General features: G+C 36.9%; 1 protein-coding gene and 1 long non-coding RNA gene across 3 annotated transcripts in view; one reads left to right on the top strand and one right to left on the bottom strand.

Annotated features, from left to right (window-relative positions):
- Positions 1-13,100, top strand: part of HIF1A (hypoxia inducible factor 1 subunit alpha) — a 41,681-nt gene extending 28,581 nt beyond the window's left edge. For both annotated transcript variants that reach the window (XM_060141750.1, XM_060141760.1), the window contains 9 exons: positions 1,479-1,585; positions 2,729-2,876; positions 4,641-4,861; positions 5,478-5,764; positions 7,228-7,350; positions 7,463-7,887; positions 10,213-10,321; positions 10,889-11,015; positions 11,501-13,100. In XM_060141750.1, the coding sequence (XP_059997733.1) occupies positions 1,479-1,585; positions 2,729-2,876; positions 4,641-4,861; positions 5,478-5,764; positions 7,228-7,350; positions 7,463-7,887; positions 10,213-10,321; positions 10,889-11,015; positions 11,501-11,652 (1,699 nt within the window). In that variant the 3' untranslated portion in view covers positions 11,653-13,100. The remainder of the gene's footprint in view (positions 1-1,478; positions 1,586-2,728; positions 2,877-4,640; positions 4,862-5,477; positions 5,765-7,227; positions 7,351-7,462; positions 7,888-10,212; positions 10,322-10,888; positions 11,016-11,500) is intronic.
- Positions 1-16,033, bottom strand: part of LOC132515351 (uncharacterized) — a 35,526-nt gene extending 19,493 nt beyond the window's left edge. The window contains exon 1 of the long non-coding RNA XR_009539146.1: positions 15,807-16,033. This is a non-coding gene — a long non-coding RNA (uncharacterized LOC132515351). The remainder of the gene's footprint in view (positions 1-15,806) is intronic.
- Between the last annotated feature and the right edge of the window lie 8,123 nt (positions 16,034-24,156).

Here is a 24,156-nt window from a genome sequence, read left to right as displayed (position 1 = left end):
TGTCCCTCACCGCCACCATTCCTTATCATGGATAGGGCTGGTTCCTCTGATTCCTGCACGATTCCCATCACTGCACTTGCCACATAATTTCATAAGTACTGTGGTAAGTGCACCAGAAAATTCACCATACTTTGCCTTTGCATTTTCACATCTAGAACAACGCCAGGCACATACGGGAATATAAAGGTTTAAATAATGAAAAAAATTTAATTCCATGAGAGTTTTATTCAAACATATAACCTATATGAGACCAATTAAAATCATTTTTAAAGCATAATTTAAAGAAATAGGATTTTTGGGTTTTTGTAACAGTAGTTTCCTTTGTAATGCTGCCACCTAGTGTAGATGTGTTTAGAGATATCCCTTAGTAAAGAATTCTGGATTTTGGCTTAGTTTTGTTTAGTTTCTGTTTTTTTCAGCTATTTATCTGTTTATTTATTTTGGAATACACTATGGCAGATCTTGCCTTAAGGTATGACAACACAAACAGTATTAGTTTTATACATTTTTTAGGAGAAGGATATCTCCCCTGTGTGTTTTCTGGAGTTAGCTGGTTTTTTGGATACAGTGCATTATATAACTTTTGCTTGTGCCTCAGTTAGAAAGTCCTTTGAATCCTAAAGTCTGAGAAATCAAAGAACTTAACTCATGTTTTGCTCCCTGAAAAGGAGAGAATATTTATGTTTAGCATAGTGCTAAGAAGACAGCTTTCTTTTTCTCATGAAATGGGCTCCATTTCAGACTGTGGTTAGAGGAAGTCATAAGATCTAGTCTCTGTTCTAAAGGAACTCCCAGGGAACCAGAATGGGTAAATGGATTATTTTCCAGTTCGTTTTCACTTTGATATCACAGTTTCATCTGAAATGAATTCCTATAATTTTATGTAATTTCAAAAACTAAGTACAAGAGTATCTACCCAAACCAACAAAATATGAATTTATTTAGTTCCTATATTAAAATTTTGTAGTAGATATTGATCCCCCAAAGTGTAAAGCCTTGCCTAGAGGAACTGTTATATAAAGAATCTGATTTAGTATATACACACACAAAAGGAATCTGGTTGTATGGTAGAATAATGTTATGGGTTTAGTCTATAATTTAAATTAAATGTCATTAACTACTTTTAAAGCTTTTATCATTTAATTTAGCAGACCTTCATATCTATCTATTACATTAATTAACTGTCTTATTAGCAAAAGTGTGTACAATAAAACATGATAAAAATAGGTAACAGATAAAAGGGTTAAATAGCAGGATGAACCCTTAGGGCTTAAAGAAATGCATGGTGCTGCATTTAGTAACTGTAGAGTTACTATAGGTGAGATATAAGTTTATCTAAACAAAGAAGAATGCTCTTTATTTTTGAAAATTCAATTGTCCATAAGATTAAGGCATATCAGTTACTCTGGAGAAGCAAAATGTCCTTCATTAGTTAGTTTCTGTCATTTTTATTCTTACTTACATTTTTTATTTAACAGAATTACAGAATTGATGGGATACGAGCCAGAAGAACTTTTGGGCCGCTCAATTTATGAATATTATCATGCTTTGGACTCTGATCATCTGACCAAAACTCATCATGATAGTAAGTATAGATATTCTAATTATTTAACTCTTGCAATTTCTACTGTTTGGTTATATATCTAACTTTTTGGTTAAAATTAACCAGTCTTCCTAGACCACACATTTTAATAAACAACTTCATAAGTGATCTGGGTCATTAAATCTTTGTTTTGTATTTATTGTAACCAATACCAGTTAAAGCAGAATCATTTAATGATATATAAAACTACCCTGGCATTTTACAAAATCTAAAAAATATGTATCATAGAATATAGCATCATTTTCAGAATTCTTACCTAAGTATTCAGAACGGTTAACACAAAGAACGCACTGAGAAAATAACTGTTCAGTGAATCAATGAATGCAAATATGATCAACATCATGCACTAGTTAGTGGAAACAGGTACACTTGACGTAAGACATAATGCTCAGTTTTACTCATATGAATGTTATTTGAGGATCCCATGATAAGTAAAACTTTGGAATTTCTCAATTGCCTGTTTAATCTGTACCTAAACATGACTTCCCAGTGTGATTGGGAATGCCTGAATGTCACTGAGTTAGCATGATTAGCCTTGAACTGCAAAACGGGCCTAAGTCCAGAGTCAGGGTCCCAATACTCATGATGATATCATTGTTACTATTTATCTAGTACTTTCTCCCAAATCAATAATTAAGATTGCCTAAATTGCCAGAAGACTTCAGCATGATATCAACTGAGATTCAAATATGCTAGCACATCTATTTGAAGCATCTTTGGTTCTCTGGAAACTACAGCAGGAATTTAAGGAAATGATAGCAGTGCCACTTTGTTGAATGTTCTCTGTGGAATCAGGGTTATTCATTCTCTAATATTTCTGATACTTTCAACCTGTAAGTAGTTAAAGGAATTTTAGTTGCTGCTGTCCCTCATCCCTGGCTTTCATCTTATTTAAAGTGAAGGTTGGCAGGAAAGGAGTTTATTGGGGGGATTAGAAGAATGAAATAGGTACATTTTCAGCTATCCTGGGGTGTTTTCTCTGTCTCTCAATTTAAACAGTTAAAACTGATTCTATTAAACATTTCTCCTTTTTTCTAAAACAATGATCAACATTCAGCATCTATTCATTCGATTAAAAATTCAAAGTTATTTTCTCTACATAACTCTTTTCCTTTTCACTCCTAGTGTTTACTAAAGGACAAGTCACCACAGGACAGTACAGGATGCTTGCCAAAAGAGGTGGCTATGTCTGGGTTGAAACTCAAGCAACTGTCATATATAACACTAAGAACTCTCAACCACAGTGCATTGTATGTGTAAATTATGTTGTGAGGTAAGCTTGGAAAATAAATATTTGGGGGGAACAAGTAGTAAGTCTTTGAATACTCTCTTTTCTTTTATAGAAAGATTATAAATGTTCACTGAATTTTATTTTATTTTCACATTTCTACCTAATTATGGTTTTCAGTATTCTGACCTGAGTTTCTAGGCCAGCTATTTTAGTGATTCCACTAATTACCATCAGTAGCTATTCATCCCCATCCTTTTTTATTCCCATTTTTTAAAAGACTTTGAAAAAAATACCAGATCTCCTATGGATTAATTTGTTCTAGTCATACAGCTATCAGCATAAACTATCTCAAGGCAGCTATGTTATTTTTATAAGAAGAATTCTGGCCCTGGAATAGTTAGGTTTGTATCATACCTCTGTCCCTCATTAGCTCCATGACTTGGGGAAGTCTCCTTACTTCTCTGAATTTCATCCATTTAGGAATCCTTGCCTCAAAAGGTTAAAATGAGGATTAACTGAAATTCTACGTGAAATTACTGTAAAAGGCTGTATGTGTGACACATGGCTCGTGTGTATTCATGAACTCTTCTCTTAGATGATTGGCTTGTGAATATTATGGATATCATAAACTAATCTTTCATTTGATCTATTTCAGTAAGCAATTGCCCACTTCTAGTCCATCTTCTACATTACCACCAGGCTGAGTTTTCTTGCATGGATATCTGATCATCTCATTTTCCTTAGAGTTGTTTTAAAGATCCCTTTATCACCCCCAAAATAAACCCTTGCCTACTTGCATAGCATCATTTGTCATTATTTTCTGTACTCCCATGCTTTTGTAGATTTAGCCTTCTTTCTAAAATCTGTGGCCACCCCTCTCTTAGGAAGACTTTCATCATTTGGTTTTTATTTTTGCCACTTCTGACACCATCCTTAGGCAAAAGAGTTCTTTTGTGACCTTCCCATTATATAAGAATCACCCACTTGGAATGTCCTTCTTTTCCCCTATCCCAGTCTGTCTAACAGATCCTACTTGAGTCCAAGTTTCAGCTTACTGGCCTCTGTGACACAAACCTTCTCCATTTTAGCAACTATCACTTTGTATTTCAGTTGTTTGCACACATACTTTCACAATGGGTTTTAAACTTCCTGAGGGCAAGGGTTAGATATTTTAAACTTTGTATCCTCGGTTCATTTCACATAGTAAACACTTAATGTTTGTTGATTAAAGGAGCAATAAAATTAAGCCAAACATGAAGATGGAGCTGTTGTTCATCATCTCTGTTCAACTCTATCCTGTAGGTGGTATCACCAGATCATTTTCTTACCACCAAGGAAAAAACAGTGCCCCTCATAGAAGGACCTTTGTCATTTATATATCTTTATATTCTAGGGCCATCCTTAGGTCATGCTTCATATATGAATGTCAAAGAGTTCTTCTGTGCCAATATCCTTACATGTGGGCACAAAAGATCTGCTTATCGTCCTACATGTACTTGACTGTTACATTTCTTTGTCACCACCAATCTTCTCAAAGGAATAGCTGAAGTTTCTTAATTGAAATTAGTCAAATACCTGAATTATCTTGTATTGTGAATTTTAATAGGTCTTTATTTCATATTGGTATTTTAAACCCTGAATGTGACCAGGTAGGCATGAGAGATGTTTTAAGGCATCTTAATATGTTCCTTTCTATAAAACAGAATTTTGTATTTTTTTGAGAGACAAGGCCATTTCAGAGTCCTTCTCCCCCCCACATTGTGTCAAGTGCTCATTTAAGAATTACTAATCTCTCTTTTTTGACAGTGGTATTATTCAGCACGACTTGATTTTCTCCCTTCAACAAACAGAATGTGTCCTCAAACCAGTTGAATCTTCAGACATGAAAATGACTCAGCTATTCACCAAAGTTGAATCAGAAGATACAAGTAGTCTCTTTGATAAACTTAAGAAGGAACCTGATGCTTTAACTTTGCTGGCCCCAGCTGCTGGAGACACAATCATATCTTTAGATTTTGGCAGCAATGGTGGGTCTTTAGTTATTTTGTTAATTGCCTAAACTATGTTAATTGCCTAAACTTTAACATTTTTTGTTGGTAATCATTTGGACATTGTGGTCTTTGCCCCTGTAATTTCTCAGCATTCCTGCTTTTGCACATTGTTGGAAATTGTGCTTCAAAGTGTTTTTAAGGTATTTCTTTTTCCCACTTTTAATTGTTCACTTTTAATAAGCTCTGCTATTTCTATAGCCTACTGTCATATTTTTTCACAAGTTAGCAGGTATACTGCAGTAGGCATAAGTTGCATTAAAGGATAAATAAGCAGTCATACCAGAAATCAAACATTGAAAAAGAAAACTGTAATTTCAAACTATGTTAAATTTTAATGAATAAAAGGTATGAAAAGGTTGGAATTGAAGGAGTTTTTATGCTATATAGATTATAGAAGTTGTCAGTAGTGGATTGGAAAGAACTTAGACTTATGGTTATACCATAATATCTGCAGACTTTCGGATTAAGTAAAATTTGGTAACATTTTTGTTACTTGAGTGAACTAGATAAACCTTTTGTAAAAGGGGGCATACATTTCTGTATATGTTGAAATCTAGATAGTCTTTAAATTGACTAATTTTTTCCCCTACAGACACAGAAACTGATGAACAACAACTTGAGGAAGTTCCATTGTATAATGATGTAATGCTCCCCTCATCCAATGAGAAATTACAGAATATAAATTTGGCAATGTCTCCATTACCTGCCTCTGAAACTCCAAAGCCACTTAGAAGTAGTGCTGACCCTGCACTCAATCAGGAAGTTGCATTAAAGTTAGAACCAAATCCAGAGTCACTGGAACTTTCTTTCACCATGCCCCAGATTCAAGATCAGCCAGCTAGTCCTTCTGATGGAAGCACCAGACAAAGTTCACCTGAGGTAGGTGTCATGATAGAACAAGAAAAGGATAACTTACAGATTTTAATGTTTAGGGACATATATATAAATTTGAACCACATGTCATAGTTTTGTTTCTATGAATTTTAGCACTTTTAAAATTACTACAAAAGCTATGCCTGACTTAGACCTCAGTCCATGTTTTAGGCTCAAAGACAGTCAGGAACATGGGAATGAGCTGCCTTAACATAAGGCAAAATGTAAAACATATGTTGCTCCTGTGTGTATTTATATCAGTAGGACAAAAAAAGTCTTGAACTTAGATATCCACAGAGAACAATACTGTGTGCCTATGAATGATCTAAGCCCATTCATATTACCCTTTGAGTTGGAGAATTATCCAGTGGCAAAGGGCTTATTATTAGCAAGGCTTAAAAGGGAAAGGACTCTAAGCTCTTTGCCCAATTTAGCACAATTTCCGTCACTATTTTGACATTCTGGATAAGAGTAACATGAAAGTCTCACCAAGTCTTACTCAGAAAAATTACTTAGTAACTTTTTAATTCAAGTTCTGTCTTGATACTAGTTTTTCTATAAACAATAAAAATAGTCTTTAAGGGCTAGGCTAGGCCAAGACTGAAGGTATCATATAGGGCTCTATTTCTCAATCTAGAATGATTTCATTTCAGAGCTTCCTATGTCTAAAAACATGCTCATGAGTACGGCAGCTCAGATTTGAATATTATGACTTGACAAATGAGGCTCAAATAAGCCTAAAAAAAGTGGTATATTATTTTACATTAAATATTTACTGACTCAAACTGGCAAGCTAAAAGTAGGAGATTTGACATCTCATAGCCTTCTAGAAAATATATCCTACTCTCTGGTTGCTCAGTTTGCCTAGCACAAAAATGTTCGAGTCATTTTGTTTTTAATCCATAAAAAGTAAATCTAACAAAAATGTTAAGATGAGGGAAGCAAAAGTTTATGCTTGGAATACATAGCTATAGTTTTTTGGTTAGAATTCTTGCTGAAAACTAAACTAGTACTGCATTCATTAAGGTGAATACAAGTAAAGAACTTAAGTCTCCAGCCCTATCCTCGCCTGCCCCCCAGAGTAGCTGTGAGATTTTTAGGTAGATCACCACAGCAGTATGGCCTCTCATTACGCAGATTCCAGTGAGTATATCATCTGGTTATTGGCCAGTTAGGTACCATTTGGGAGTTGAATTATTAGGTGAGTTTTATTCTTTAGAATAAGCAGATAAATGCATCTTTTAATCTTATAAATGCTGTTATATTACATACAGTTAGAAATGGATGTATTGACAGAATTATAAGTTGAAGCTCAAAAAATCTCATTTCTCACTAGTTAGATAAAATTTGATAGAAGAGACAGACTTTGTTGTGTATTCTCTGAGATTAGGTTTTCACATTCTACCAACCAGCAAAACATTTATGTAAGCTTCTTCAGGGAAAAGTAAATATATTAATTCTTTTTACAGCCTAACAGTCCCAGTGAATATTGTTTTGATGTGGATAGTGATATGGTCAATGAATTCAAGTTGGAATTGGTAGAGAAACTTTTTGCTGAAGACACGGAAGCAAAGAATCCATTTTCCACTCAGGTATATGAACTTGTTTATTATATATATTATTCAAAACTGGCTTTGGGTTTAACTTGTTTTTCTTTTATATGGTGTGGCCATTGTAAAAACTCATGTATTTGTTGTTTTAAAGGACACTGATTTAGACTTGGAGATGTTAGCTCCTTATATCCCAATGGATGATGACTTCCAGTTACGTTCCTTCGACCAGTTGTCACCATTGGAAAGCAGTTCTACTACTCCTCAAAGTGCGAGCACAATTACAGTATTCCAGCCGACTCAAATGCAGGAACCTCCTATAACCACCAACACTACCACAGCCACCACTGATGAATTAAAAACAGTGACAAAAGATGGTATGGAAGACATTAAAATATTGATTGCATTTCCATCTCCTCCCCACGTACCTAAAGAAACTACTTGTGCCACAACATCACCATATAGTGACACTGGAAGTCGGACAGCCTCACCAAACAGAGCAGGAAAAGGAGTCATAGAACAGACAGAAAAATCTCATCCAAGAAGCCCTAATGTGTTATCTGTCGCTTTGAGTCAAAGGTATTTATATGTAACATTAAAGTTATAGTTTGTTATTTTTGAGGAAACATGTATGATGGTAAATTATTTCTAAATGTAGCAAACTTTCTGATTTATATGCTTTAAGGAACATAAAATTGACGTACAAATTCTGAACTTAAAACAAGCACTCAAAAAACCATTTCTAAATTAGCTTGTGTATTACTTTATAGTCATATCACTTATCTAAATGTAGGAGTAGAAGGGTCTTCTAATACCTCTAAAAATAAAATCCAGCCAGTAAGTTCTGTAAATGTACAAAAATTGGCCCAGTTTCTTGTAATTGCTTAAATCAGACTCATTAACTATCCTTACTTGCCTCCATAGCTTGGAGCTCTTTTTAAGCTTACCTGAAAAAAAACCTTTCCAACTTAAGGGTATTTCCAGTTCTCCAATCCAAATTGAACTTGATGGTCTTCAGTCCTCAGTATTCAATATAGATATTTATAAGCATTTAAAAAAAATTGATGTATAGTTATAAATTGCTTTTATTTTTCCTTTTTATTTATAGAACCCTAGCTATATCATAGGTTAAATATTTTTTAAAAGCTATAACAAGAATCTAAGCATGTGTCATGGCATTGCTTCTATGGAGCTAGTTTGAGCAAACATATGGACACTATCCAAATTTTAAGTTATAATTTTTGTGTATAATTTGTAATAGGATTTGACACATTTAAAATTTAGGCTGTAGTCAGAGGAAACAAGTTAGTGGAGCAGTGTGTGGAGGAGAGGAATGATTCCTCTACAGTGCCTAGACTGAGTCAGATATCAATAGCAATAGGAAAAAGCACTGCCATAGCCAGAGCTTATGGCTTTATTCTCCTGCCCTGCATCACTGCTTTGACCTAGAATGCTAGGAGAGGCCTTTTCCCAGAGCTAGGAAAAGATCTTAGGGCTTTAAATTATCAAAGAAGTATTTAACATTATTGTTTTACTATTATCACCAACCGACTTTAGAGCTCCTCTGGGAGGTGACAGTGCCTCGGGCATTTCTGTGTTACTAATACTTAACTCAGTACCTAACATGTAGCACTTGCTTCAATAAATGGTTATTAGATGGAGAGAAGAATGAACATAGCAGTAGAATTGGCAGTGATCTGTAATTTTCAGTTACAGCTACAGAGAACCATGGGCTGTTTGGTTTTCTGAATAACTACGTACTTGTCAAAACCAAAGTCCAACAAACATCTAGTCATTTTAGCAATTTTTTTTACATTAGTTCCAATATAGTATGTACTAAACACTTTATGAACTTAACCATTCAGAACTATATGGAGGCTTTTTCTTTACTACCTCTGTAGGTAATTTGCAAAATCAAAGTGCTACGGTAAACCAGACAATTTGCAGCTTTTAGAGCAAAGATTAAAAATAAACCATTAAAAGTACTACTACTAAGATGATATTTACATGATAGACTGAGTTACGCTTAATAGAGGTAACATTTGTATAAAAATTTAAAAATCTGCCTGTCTATATATTGACGGTTTCATAGAATTTTTTAAAAATATAAAACAAGACTGCATGTAGGAGAGCTGTTAGAGTAGTACATCCCTTACCCATATGCCATTCTCAACTAGATGGGACAGCAAGGAGCTATTGTGATTATGTTGGGGGTGGGCGGGCGGTTCTTGAAAAGGCGAAACAGATATAACAAAATCGATGTACTTGACACATAAAACAGTTCTTCACTATTTAGTATTAATTTTAGATGCAGATCAAGTTTGATAACCAGATCAATACTGAGGGCAAAATGGCTTAGTGGGAGGATCACTGGGAAGGAGACTGGGTATCAGGAGACCTGCAGTGTACTTCCATATCTGCAGCTAATTAGCAACAGAGCAAGTTACCTAACAAGCCTCAGGTTTCTCATTTATAGAATGTGTATTATACTACCTGTATTATCTTGGGGATTGGAGTGAAGCTACAGTGAACTAATGAACATGCAATGTTTTATAAACTGAAAGCGTAACACAAATGTGAAATTAATCTTTTATTACAGTAGTCCCAAGAATATCTGTGTATTAGGTGGGATGAAAGGCCAATATTTAACTCTTTGACATCAATTTAGTTCTGTTCAGTTCTATTTTCTAAATAGGGAAATGCATATTTTAGGAAATTTTGTTTTAAAAAATGAACTTGGGCTTTCAAGGTAATAAACTTTAGTAATCAGGACGGTTCTCTTATGTATAACATTATATTCCTTAATGTTGGAAAATAGGCATTATATATTTCATTTTAGAAAAGTAACTGGATATTTTTTAAATAAATAAAACAACCATATTTTTATTAAAAAATATTTTTCAGAACTACTGTTCCTGAGGAAGAACTAAGTCCAAAGATACTAGCTTTGCAGAATGCTCAGAGAAAGCGAAAAATGGAACATGATGGCTCACTTTTTCAAGCAGTAGGAATTGTAAGTGTGACAGTATGTTTGCTTTTCTATTCTAGCTAATGTGCTATTTCTAAGTTAGATATATAGGTAACTCCTTGTATCTTCCAAATACTAATGTTACATTTTCAGAAGTTATACATTGTTTTTTTTCACTTGTACACACTCTTTCTTAAAAATACAAACATTTAATGAATCCAGTCTTGGTGTAAAAATTCCAAACACTAGAGATGTATTTTGAGTAAGTACAGTTCTCCCCTCATTCCACACCCAGTGTCACCACCAAGTCTCTTTCTCTTCCCTTTAGGTTACTTTCCCTTCTTACCCACAGAACAGTCAGTGCTGGTGTAATCCATACTGATATTTTCAGACCAAATTAACAGGAAAGCATTTACACACGTAGCTGTCATAATGACCGGCAAATGAATTCACCAGTAGTATGAAGTAGTATGAAGAAAAAGAATTTAAAATAACTTAGGGCAGTATTTAAGAATCTTGCCCACATATTGTTAGCAAACTTACACTGATTTCAAAGTTTTGACTTAAAAAAAATTCAACATAGTAAAATTGAAATAACTTTACTGTTTTTAGGGAACATTATTACAGCAACCAGATGATCGTGCAACTACTACATCACTTTCTTGGAAACGCGTAAAAGGATGCAAATCTAGTGAACAGAATGGAATGGAGCAAAAGACAATTATTTTAATACCCTCTGGTTAGTTTATTCTTTCTGCCCTTGAACATCACAAAGAGAATTAAAATATATGAAACTTTTATTTAGGAGCTTTACTCCAATTGAGAGTGATTTTCACTCCTTAGCAGGATTAAAAAGTAAGGTTGCATTTTATTTGATCAGTAATAGCTATTTCAAGATGGAACTATGAATTTTTAGTAATTATCTTTGATCTGAGTCTGTGTGCTATCAATATTGAATAGAAGCTGAAGCTTGCACATTTTAATGCCTTTTTCTAAATTGGTTTATCACGCCTTTGTGCCTTCAAGGTACCTTTAAACATTTGTGACATAGCACCAGTAACAATTTTTTGCACTTTCTTGTTTACACGATTGTGGTTTTGCCTAATAGACTAAAACCCTTCTAGCGCTTATTTGCCTTATTTTCCCCAATACCTAGTGCATAGTGGCTGTTTAATAATATTCATGGATTAGATGAATAAATACTTAAGTATCTTTGTTTTTCAGATTTAGCATGTAGACTGCTGGGGCAATCAATGGATGAGAGTGGATTACCACAGCTGACCAGTTATGATTGTGAAGTTAATGCTCCTATACAAGGCAGCAGAAACCTACTGCAGGGTGAAGAATTACTCAGAGCTTTGGATCAAGTTAACTGAGCTTTTTCATAATCTCATTCCTTTTTTTGGACACTGGTGGCTCATTACCTAAAGCAGTCTATTTATATTTTCTATATCTAATTTTAGAAGCCTGGCTACAAATACTGCACAAACTTGGTTAGTTCAATTTTGATCCCCTTTCTACTTAATTTACATTAATGCTCTTTTTTAGTATGTTCCTTAATGCCAGATCACACACAGCACATTTTCACAGTTCTTTGGTATTTAAACCATTGCATTGCAGTAGCATCATTTTTAAAATGCACCTTTTTATTTATTTATTTTGGGCTAGGGAGTTTGTCCCTTATCGAATTATTTTTAATAAGATGCCAATGTAATTTTTTTTTAAGAAGGCAAGTAACCTTTCATCATGATGAGTTTGAAAAATTTTTACTCAGTTTTTTCACATTTTACATAAACAGTAATGATTTGCCAGCAGTACATGGTAGCCACAATTGCACAATATATTTTCTTAAAAAAATACCAGCAGTTACTCATGCAATATATTCTGCATTTATAAAACTAGTTTTTAAGAAGAAATTTTTTTTGGCCTATGAAATTATTAAACCTGGAACATGACATTGTTAATCATATAATAATGATTCTTAAATGCTTGTATGGTTTATTATTTAAATGGGTAAAGCCATTTACATGATATAGAAAGATATGCATATATCTGGAAGGTATGTGGCATTTATTTGGATAAAATTCTCAATTCAGAGAAATGATCTGATGTTTCTGTAGTCACTTTGCCAGCTCAAAAGAAAACAATACCCTATCTGTAGTTGTGGAAGTTTATGCTAATATTGTGTAATTGATATTAAACCTAAATGTTCTGCCCACCATGTTGGTATAAAGGTATTTTGAGCAGATTGTGAACAAGAAAAAAATCATGCTTTGTTAGCAAAATTGCCTAGTATGTTAATTTGCTCGAAATTTGATGTTTGGTTTTATGCACTTTGTCGCTATTAACATCATTCTGTTTTCATATAGATTTCAATAATTGAGTAATTTTAGAAAAGCATTATTTTAGAAATATATAGTTGTCACAGTAAACATCTTGTTTTTCTATGTGCATTGTACAAATTTTTCATTCCTTTTGCTCTTTGTGGTTGGATCTAACACTAACTGTATTGTTTTGTTACATCAAATAAACATCTTCTGTGGACCAGGCCCCCTTTGATCAGCTTTTATGTTAAAATAATATTTGCTTTAACACCTCCAACTCATAATATTGTTTACCAACAGTTTAAGTATTTTATGAATATTACATTACTCTTGTTTATTTCTACATTTATCGTATTGCCATCACCTTAAGTTATACTGTGTCCCTAAATGTAATGTTAAATAATAACAAACCGTAATGTTCCACTGTGAAAAGTACGCTTTTAGAAAAGAAACTTGTCATTTATGAACCTTTAATTTATTAAAGTAAAACAAAATTTTAATGTTCTAATATGAATGGGATGAATGAAGCAAATCCTGAACATTATAGTTACATAATGTTGTATGGGCTAGAAAGTTCCTCTGAAGCAGCGGTCCCCAGCCTTTTTGGCACCAGGGAACGGTTTCGTGGAAGACAGTTATTCCACGGTTGGGGGGTGGGGGATGGTTTTGGATGATTCAAGCGCATTACATTTATTGTGCCCTTTATTTCTATTATTATTACATTGTAATATATAATGAAATAATTATGCAACTCACCATAATGCTGACAGGAGGAGGAGCTCGGGTGGTAATGCTAGCGATGGGGCGCGGCTATAAATACAGATGAAGCTTCGCTCGCTCACCTGCCGCTTACCTCCTGTTGTGGGCCCGGTTCCAAACAGGCCACAGACTGGTACCAGTTTGTGGCCCAGGGGTTGGGGACCCCTGCTCTAAAGATCTCCGATCTATTGTCACTCACAGATAAAGAAATTTAGACCTCAAATGATAAAGGATTTGTCCAAGCCTTAAAGGTAATAGTGGCAGACCGAAGATTTAAACTTAGGTCTTCTGACCCTAATATGAAACTAGAAAAACGTTGCTTTGTTTTTGTCTTAATGATACTGTATATTTAAAATTTTTTAAATAGCTTTTTTCCCTATATTTTTAAAATGAAATAGCGTTATTTCTTTTATGATTGTAAAAGTAATACATTCCTACTTAAAATTTAAAAAATCAGACAGCACAAAAAGATATAATAAGAGATAGTGAATCCCTGCTCCTAGAAGTAACAGCAAATTATTTTTATGGACAAATTACATAGGCAGTGCCAGAGCCTTAGGCCCTGTATCCTGAGGTTAGAGGAACAAAATATCCTGGACAAAATTAAGCCACAGATCTTAGGAGGCTGTTTTTATCTTAGAATGAAGAAAATCTGATTACAGTTACATGAAAATATGGGAACAAAAGTTTACAATATTAAGACTCAACCTAAGTTTTTAGGGGCATATTTCACTGCAAATACTATGATCCAAAGTGCTTCTGCATTTAATTACAGATAGTACTAGAGGTGGTATTTTAGAATAAAGTAGTTGCTTAATATTCCCGGGTTGAAATTTAAAATTCTGCTCATTTTGTTAGCAAATTAACTTAAGCTGAAATCTAGAAGTTGATCGTTTTCAATTATTAGTTAATGGTCAGATCTGTAATGACCACGAGTAGGAAAATGACTTGTGGAGCAATGATTTAGATGAGAAAGCCACTTTAAAGGATGGTAAAGCTGGGAGAAAACAAGTATCCACCCCTTGGTCATTCAGAAAATAAGTCCCCTGGAGTGCTTGAAGCTGTTTTAAATAGCAGAACCAGCCTTTCCTCCCAGCATTGTGCCAGCCTCTTTGAGACCGTAACAAATGTCTTTATAATGCCTTGAGCCAAGTATAGCTCTACCCCAGCAGCTACAGTCCTGTATTGTCTCCCTTCCTGATGAATGCCTATACTTCTTCCTCTGGCGGTGCTGTGAGTGAATGACCACAGTATTATTTTCACATCTGAAAAAAGTATGGCAAAGGAGCTTAGTGTATTTTGTTCATTTGTTCTAAGCCTCACTATTAACTCTGGAACTGAAAAAGATTTCCCCAGGGAGCCTACCATTGGTAGGTACAACTTCTTTTAGATTAGGAGTTAAAATGAATCTAATGTCTTTAAGTGCTATATGCTAGACTTCGTGCTAAGCATTTTGCATGTTATCTCACAATCTTCAAAAAAACACTATGAAATAGTACCTGTATCTCATTTTGTAGATGAGAAAACAGTCTTGGAGAGATGGCCTATGATTCAGAGTGTCTGAGCTGGTGAAGTGCTAGCCAGTCCAGTAGAACCTTACCCCTTTTCCCATTAACTGTTTAAATAGCAAATAGAAAGCAATGAGGGTGTAGGGAACTGAGAGTGGTTGTCCCTTGATGGTAATGAAATCATAGAGGACACTGAGGGGATGTTCTATGAGAGGAATGGCAAGGCAAATGGAAATGAATAAAAGAGGTGTTCTGGTGCTATTTAGTGGGTTTTGAGTTTGAGCTAGAGATTTTGGTGTGTGGTTACGGAGACATTAACTCAGGTAAATGAGGTGGTATATGAAATGCATGTTGATAAACTATAAAAGGCCAGATGAATATATGGTATGGTTCTGTCAGCGCTGTTTGATTTAATAGCATGCTAGACACGTTTATTTTCTTTTAAGTTTGTATTAACCTCACAGCTACCATTCTAAGGTTTGATTTCCCCCTACAACCTCTAAAATGCAAAAATGATGAACTTAAAAGTTACTGGCTTTGCAGAAACGTCAACATTCCAAAAGTTCAAATTTCCAATGTAGCAACGTCAAAAACAAGTTGCAAATAATACAAAACCTTTTTTTTTTTTAACGGTGTTTGGTTAAATAAAACCTTTGCAAACATGTTGCTATGTGGAACCAACAAAAATGTAAAAAAAATTTTACTGGGGTGTTTTTTAAGTCTGCCACTAACCACTTCGCTCATATTTCCTCCCTTTAAATAGCGCTGAGCCTGTTGTCCCAGATCATTTTACAGAGAATTAGTTCAATCTGTAGGATGTGAAATGAAAGTCTCCCTGTAAAACAAAAACTACACCTTACCTCTACCCTCCTATGAACACCTTCGGAGCTTTGTTGTGTTCACATCTTTAAGAGGTTTGGACATAATTTTTATTCTTACCTGTAGTGGACGGCATTATCCAAGACGCTGCTCAGACACCCGATCTCCTTGTACTATTTAATTTCTTTTATTCCTTTGTCTTGGCTCCATTCCGGCACGGAGAGGAAAGACAGGTGCCTGAGAGCGGCAGTGATCAGACCCTCAGCGGGGAGAACAGCAAGGATGCGGAAGGGACCGGCACCACTTCTGGCCCTGGCGCCCTGGTGCCTACATGATGACGATGTGAAACGTGAGCCGCCCGGAGAAACTTCTCCAAACCCCGCCCGCCGCGCTTCAGGCCACGCCCCAGTACGTGCTGGGGCTCAGCACCGCAGCCCCGGCCCCGCCCGCGGCCGGGGACTGGGGGCCGGCGCGAGGCGGCAATAGTGGCGCGCGTGGCTGCTGCTCCGGGCTCCCGCCTACGTGTGGGAGCGCATGTGGAGGCACCGCCCCGCCCGGCTTTAGAATGCGCGCGCGCGCGGACGGAAGGGCCGGCGGGGGCTCGTGGGCCCCGCGCTGCCCTTTGTCTTCCGTGATCTGCTCGATTCGCCTGCCAGCCCTTACTGAAACTTGGCCGCTTTGGATGTTGGAGTTTGGGGGGCGGGGGGAGATTTGAGGGAAGGAGAAGTGAAGTGTTGCTGTAGGTAGAGCTGTCTTCCGAACTCCCAAGCAGATGCTTTGGAGTGTTAAGCTGTGCTCTGTAGAACAGAGAAATGTCGAGGGGTCGCCTAACAGATTGCGTAACTACGCAACAGTTTAAAAAGATTAGTCCTATCTACTAATCTTATCAAAAACAGAGACGTTGTGTGTACATTTCAACATATTACCCCTAAGGCACTCAAAGGCTTCGTTTATTTTAAATAAAGCACTTTGAGATATGCTTGATTAAGTAATTAAATGGAAACTAGCTGCCCCGGGTGGGTTTTTATTGTTGTTGTTTTGTTTTGTTTTGTTTTGTTCTGCTTGTCGTGTTTTTTGAATTTATTGTGTGTCTGCACCCTGAGAATCCTTTGGGAGAAGATAATCTTTTTGGAAAGAAGGGAGGTGAGTTTGGAAAATAGAAAAGCTTGGGGCATTAAATTTAGTCTCCTGTAATTAGGTTATGATTGCGCAGTTTGTTGTAAAGTACGGAGCCAGGTATTGTTTAGAATAAATAACCTCGCTTTTGTATATACACAGCTGACTACATCTTATATTTTATTTTAAATTGTTTTTTTCAGGAAAATCCATTGTTCATGTTTTCTCAAATAGAATTTCCTAAAAAGTAGGACATTAAAAATTCTCTTTTAATTTTAACATTTAAAACAAGTGGCCGAGGTGTTCTAAATATTTTTTTCCTAATAAAAACTGAACTGTAGCCTCAGTCACCGTGTTTGTACTTAATTAGATAGGTGTTATTTAGGGAGAATACTACAACTCTTTTGGTCTTATGGATGCTTAATAAATCATTGTAAACTGGTGATTCTTCACGGAGGAGAGCAAGCCAGGGGATTGGAGGAGTAGGGTTCTTTAATGTTAATCACAAAAGCATTTTTTAAAATTGAGAAACATCATATATAGCCTGACAAGTAGTCTAGGACGCTGTTAAGTCATATTTTTTAGAGATCTTTGAAATATTAAAACATGAAACATTTTTATGTAGAGATCCTTTCCATATATTTCTGGATAATATTACTGGCTCTTTAAAATGGCTTTTTTTTTTTTTTAATGGTTCCACACACAACTGCTTATGACCTACTCTAATAGGAGTACTGGACAAGCTTTGGGGTAAGCCATTATAAGCTGTTGCCTAATTCTCCAGCCTACTGGTAGAGTATTTAAAGCAAAAACCTAACTGAAGTAAGCTACGAACATCGCAAATTAGAGAGCAGCCAGCACAGCCTGGGTAGATGCTTTTCCTCTTTGTAGGCAAATTCAACTGCAGGTATTTGCCATCCCTGTGAACTTCACCTTTAGTCCTTCTGCTTTCTTACTTCTCTTTCTTTTTTTCAATGTTCTGTGCTCATTTATGCATGTCTTATCTCCCCTACCAAACTCTTAGTTCCTTCAGAGTGAGGTTCCTATCTGATTCATCTTTGATTTTTCCTAAAACCTTGCACTCTGCTTGCACAAGGACAACTCACATGATTGAAGGTAGGAGAGGATCTTGTGTGACAGAGACCAGAGAAGAAATGATCAGAGGAATGGAATGGGGAAAACAGGACCATTTTCTAGCTTTTCCAATGAAATCCATTTATTCAAAGAACAATTACCGAGGGTTGACTGAGTCTAAGATGTTTGTGGTCCCTCAGAATTCATATGTAGAAACCTTACCTCCAAGATGGTAACAGTATTCGGAGGTGGGGACTTTGGGAGGTGATTAGGTCATGAGGGTGGAGCCTTCATGAATGGGATTTGTGCCCTTGTTGATGAGGCTCCAGAGAGCTCCATTGCCCCTTTGGCCAAGTGAGTATACAATGAGAAGTTAGGAATCTGCAACCAGGAATAGGGCTCTCACCAGCTAGCACTAACCGTGATAGTATTCTGGTCTTGGACTTCCAGACTCTAGAACCATGAGGAGTAAACTACCCAGTTTATGGTGCTTTGTTTTAGCAGCTTGAACAGACTAAGACAGGGTTATTCTGAGACCTGTAGGTGATAGAAATATTCTAGAATATGGTGCCTGCTATCAATGGGTTAATTCCCATTCTATGAGGTTCTAACACGTTCAGATATAATTGGGTGAACACAAGTGAAGTTTGTATTGGTCATTAAAGATGTTCTAAGTCATCATTACCTTACCTAGAGTTATTACCAAGGTAATATAACTCATTATCATCATCATTACCTAGAGTTACCTCTAGCTTGATAGTCCATGTCCAGGCCAGACTGCTCCCCCACAGGCACGTCAAGTTTGGCCTCTCAAAAACTAACTCCCCATATCACTCAGCCATAAAAAGAAATGAAATTGAGTTATTTGTAGTGAGGTGGATGGACCTAGAGTCTGTCATATGGAGTGAAGTAAGTCATAAAGAGAAAAACAAATACCATATGCTAACACATATATATGGAATCTAAAAAAAAAAATGATTATGAAGAACCTAGGGACAGGACAAGAATAAAGACGCAGATGTAGAGAATGGACTTGAGGACACAGGGTGGGGAAAAGGGTAAGCTGGGACGAAGTGAGAGAGTAGCATGGACATATATACACTACCAATTGTAAAATAGATAGCTAGTGGGAAGCAGCCGCATAGCACAGGGAGATCAGCTCCGTGCTTTGTGACCACCTAGAGGGGTGGGATAGGGGAGGTGGGAGGGAGATGCAAGAGGGAGGAGATGTGCAGATATATGTATATGTATAGCTGATTCACTTTGTTATACAGCAGAAACTAACACACCACTGTAAAGCAATTATACTCCAATAAAGATGTTAAAAAATAAATAAAAATGATGAAAAAAAGTAAAATCCTAAAAAAAGCAACTCCTCATATGCCCTCCAAATGGTTCTTCCTCCTGCATCACCTGCTCAGTGAATGGCGCCACCCAGTCTCCAAAATCAGAGCCCTAGACAAAACTTGTCACTTTTACCCTTATCCACCACAACCAGTCTGATGCTGTCCTTTTCTTAAATGTTCATTATGGAAACTTTTGAACATGTACAAAAGTAAAGAGAATTGTATAATGATGTCAAAGTGTCTCTGCAGTTTGGATTCTTGGGGAAGTAGACTCCAAGATGGAGATTGCAGGACATTTATCAGGGAGTGTTTTAAGGAAAAACACATGGACAGGAAAAAGCAGAAGTGGGCAGAGGGAGAAACTGAGCTGAGATGCAGTCCCAGCAGAGGCTTTCAGCAGCCACATGGGAGGTGTGGACCTGGGATAGCCCTTGAGAAGGGTACCAAGTTACAGAGATGGCTGAGGCCCCTACAGTGATCAGTCATTGAATGTGGGCTGCCCTGAGAAGAAATGACCTTTAATGAGGGCGCTTTTCTTCCGCTGAGACAACCCCCAAGCAGGACTGACAGCTGAGGACCACCTGCTGCTGCACTCCCAGCAGCCAGAAGAGTAAGTCATTCCTGAGACATCTGGGTGCCTTATCCAGCATCAGCCGCAGTACCAGCTTCAAAAATCTCAACTCGTGGCTTTTTTCATCAGTACCTTTACGCATCCCTCCCTTCCCCACCCATTATTTTGAAGCAAATTCTAGACATCATATAATTTCATTTGTAAATAATTCAGTATGTATCTCTAAAAATTATATTCTTTTTTTTGACATACCGCAATACTATTATTACACCTAAAACTTTAACAGTAATGCTTTAGTGTTATCAAATCGTCAAAATAAGTGACACAGTCTTTTTTTTTTTTTCTAGGTATTTAATTTACACCATTCTCTACATGTCCACTAATACAGCCTCATCCTTTCTTGCCTGGGTTTCCTATACCTCCCCTGTTATCTGCCCCATCCCTGCTGCACTGCACTGTTGCTAAACCAATCTTCCTAAAACAAAACTATGGTTATGTTATTTCCATACTTAAAAATTCTGAATGTAAAATAGTAATTGTCCTTGAGGGGTGGAGTATCAGAAGACTTTTACTACTAATAAATTCTGTATCTTTATAATATTGTATAGGAAATATGATTACTTCTGTTAACAGAAAACAGATTTTTAAAAATATTCATAGCTATTGATTGTCTTTAGCTGATAGTTCAAATGCTTTTATATTTTGTATTAAGTCCAAAAGTGAGGGTCTGATACACACACACAGGAACACCAGACCTCTAGACCAGAGAACAGACCATTTATTATTCATAGAGCTTGTTAATTCTGGTTCCCTGGTGCCCTAAATCCCCACAGGCTACACAGTGAGGGCCAGATATTCACCTGTATGTGCAGCAGGCTTTGTACTACAAGAGAGGAACCCTCAAATTATGAGACTTGGAGCTTACATGCAGCAGCTGGAACATCTGCCCATCTAAGGAATGTAAACAAATTTCTCTGTGGGGAGGGGAGAAAGGAGGGTCTCTGTCTTTCCTTTACAGCCTTGAAATGCAAGCAAATGGCTCCAGGGGAGATAAGTCTCTAAACCTCTTCAGAGTTTTCTGTCTTTAGGACTTATATTCAAGCATCTTCACTCAGAAGTCTCAGAATGTACAAGAACACTAAGAATTTCGGGGCGGGGGGGCAGGAATCTACCAGCACAAAGCATTCCAGACCTTGGGATCTCCTGCCTATTTTTCCAAATACTACAACTTCTTTCTTTTGCATCCAGTGCTGCAGTGATAAAACTTCTTAACATTCTCTCTTCCTCTTTGCGCATTTGCACTTGCTTTTTTTCTGCATCAGCAGCACTCTTCCTATTTTCATCTTCATCTTCTTAATTCTTTCCCTGATTTTTCACAATTCAGTTCTACTTTAGAAAGCTTATCCTCTCAGGGACTGGTTAGGAGTTTCTCCTAGGTGTTCCCATGTTGTGCTGTGCTCACCTCATTCATGTTTTTCACACTAAAATTTTAATTATCTTCTTGAGGTGAGTTGTTCTACATTAGATGGTTGAAAACCTGAGTAGCCTTTAAATGCATCCCCAGGAAAATGGCAGTATGAGGAGCCCTATGGACTTACTACCCCGTGAAACAACGATAACTGGTGAAAATTTTAGACAACAACAATTTAAAGTTTCTTGAAATCGTTTGAAGGGAATACAGCAGATGAAGAAACATTTATTCAAGAAAACCTACTAAATCTTGGTAGGAACAGCAAGAGTCAGTGGCACCTGAGCCATGACCTGCTGCCTCCCCCACCCTGCTCAGTATGACAAAAGCTCCACTCTGGGCGGGCATGGCCAAGAAGGTGGAGCTCACTCTTCCCCCAGATCTTAGTAAAAATGCTATGGATCTCCCTGGGAGAGCCAAGCTGCCAGCATTTCTCATCCTCCTTAGCTTCATGTTGCAAACGTTAAATTAGAGATAAGTACGTCCTGCAGATTGGAGAGATTAGGAACTCCTTTCTTCCTTTCAGACACTGTTCATAGGACAGAGGCCCTATCCCAGATCCAGGAGGTTATGAGTGCTGAGACCACAGTCACCCTCGCCCCAGCTCACACAGCTCACATGGGGGTTCCATGCCAGGAGAGGCAGTTTGAGAGGCAGAAGCTAATGCCCCCTTCCAGAACCCTGCTTATAAAGCAGGGGTATCACTCTGAAAGACATGGCACACAGTCCCCATTCCCAGCTTGAGCATTGGCTCAGAGATTTTGCCCAGGAGGAGAGAAAAGTCCACTAAAACAGAACTCTGAAGTTCTCCCCAGAGGAACTGATTTTATTTGGAAGAGTGTGAGAAAATTCAAACTTCAAGGTGCTCTTGAAAACAATGCATATTTTGGTGGCAAGTAATTAAGAGGAGGCTGGTAGCTCCATGCAGCAAGAAGCTAAACCACAGACCAGCTAGTTTACCAGAGAGAGCCCGAGAAAGAGACAACTAAGAAGAGCCCTCTGGGATCAGAACAAACCTCAAGACTGCATTCAATGGCCATCTCTGCAAAGGAACCTAAATATAATTGAACTCTGAAGCAGTTCATGCCCCAGGACATTGTCAAAAGCAGTAGAACATTGTCAAAAGCAGTAGAACAATCAGCTGGCATTTAGTGGAGTCTACTAGCTGGGTGTGATACCAAAAGAGGCAGACAGCTTAACAGAAAGACCAGGGCAAGAGACAGTCAAAGAGAGCCCTGCTAAAACCACTATCATCACACTGTGGCTGTGTGCATAGGCTCAGGGAATTGATCCACATGCAGGAAACATTATAAAACTTTATTGATGATGCTAAAGATTCCTTAAATACTTATAGGATAGGGAGACTCAGTATGATAAAAATGTTATCCTTCTCAAAGTGACATGGATTTAATGCAATTCAATCAAAATCCCAATGGTACTATTAGAGAAATTCGACAAGTTCAATTTAAAATTTATATGAAAAAGCAAAGGTCCAAGAACAGTCAACATACTCTGGAAGAAATATAGCAGAGGGAGGAACACTCCCAAACTCATTCTACAAGGCTACCATCACCCTGATACCAAAACCAGATAAAGATGTCACAAAGAAAGGAAACTACACGCCAATACCACTGCTGAACATATATGCAAAAATCCTCAACAAAATACTAGCAAACAGAATCCAACAGCACATTAAAAGGATCATACACTATGATCAGGTGGGGTTTATCCCAGGAATGCAAGGATTCTTCAATATACACAAATCAATCAGTGTGATAAACCATATTAACAAATTGAAGGAGAAAAACCATATGATCATCTCAATAGATGCAGAGAAAGCTTTTGACAAAATTCAACACCCATTTATGATAAAAACCCTCCAGAAAGTAGGCATAGAGGGAACTTACCTCAACATAATAAAGGCCATATATGACAAACCCACAGCCAACATCGTCCTCAATGGTGAAAAACTGAAACCATTTCCTCTAAGATCAGGAACAAGACAAGGCTTTCCACTCTCACCACTATTATTCAACATAGTTTTGGAAGTTTTAGCCACAGCAATCAGAGAAGAAAAAGAAATAAAAGGAATCCAAATTGGAAAAGAAGAAGTAAAGCTGTCACTGTTTGCAGATGACATGATACTATACATAGAGAATCCTAAAGATGCTACCAGAAAAATTCTAGAGCTAATCAATGAATTTGGTAAAGTAGCAGGTTACAAAATAATGCACAGAAATCTCTTGCATTCCTATACACTAATGATGAAAAATCTGAAAGAGAAATTAAGGAAACACTCCCATTTACCACTGCAACAAAAAGAATAAAATACGTAGGAATAAACCTACCTAAGAAGACAAAAGACGTGTATGCAGAAAACTATAAGACACTGAGGAAAGAAATTAAAGATGATGCCAACAGATGGAGAGATATACCATGTTCTTGGATTGGAAGAATCAACATCATGAAAATGAATATACTACCCAAAGCAATCTACAGATTCAATGCAATCCCTATCAAACTACCAATGGCATTTTTCACAGAACTAGAACAAAAAATTTCACCAATTGTATGGAGACACAAAAGACCCCAAATAAGCAAAGCAATCTTGAGAAAGAAAAACGGAGCTGGAGGAATCAGGCTCCGGGACTTCAGACTATACTACAAAGCTGCAGTAATCAAGATGGTATGGTACTGGCACAAAAACAGAAACATAGATCAATGGAACAGGATAGAAAGCCCATCAATAAACCCACACACATATGGTCACCTTATTTTTGATAAAGGAGGCAAGAATATACAATGGAGAAAAGACAACCTCTTGAATAAGTGGTGCTGGGAAAACTGGACAGCTACATGTAAAAGAATGAAATTAGAACACTCCCTAACACCATA

This window comes from Lagenorhynchus albirostris, chromosome 1 (assembly GCF_949774975.1).
Source record: "Lagenorhynchus albirostris chromosome 1, mLagAlb1.1, whole genome shotgun sequence".
Lineage (NCBI taxonomy): Eukaryota > Metazoa > Chordata > Mammalia > Artiodactyla > Delphinidae > Lagenorhynchus > Lagenorhynchus albirostris.
This window is presented reverse-complemented; position numbering and strand designations above follow the sequence as displayed.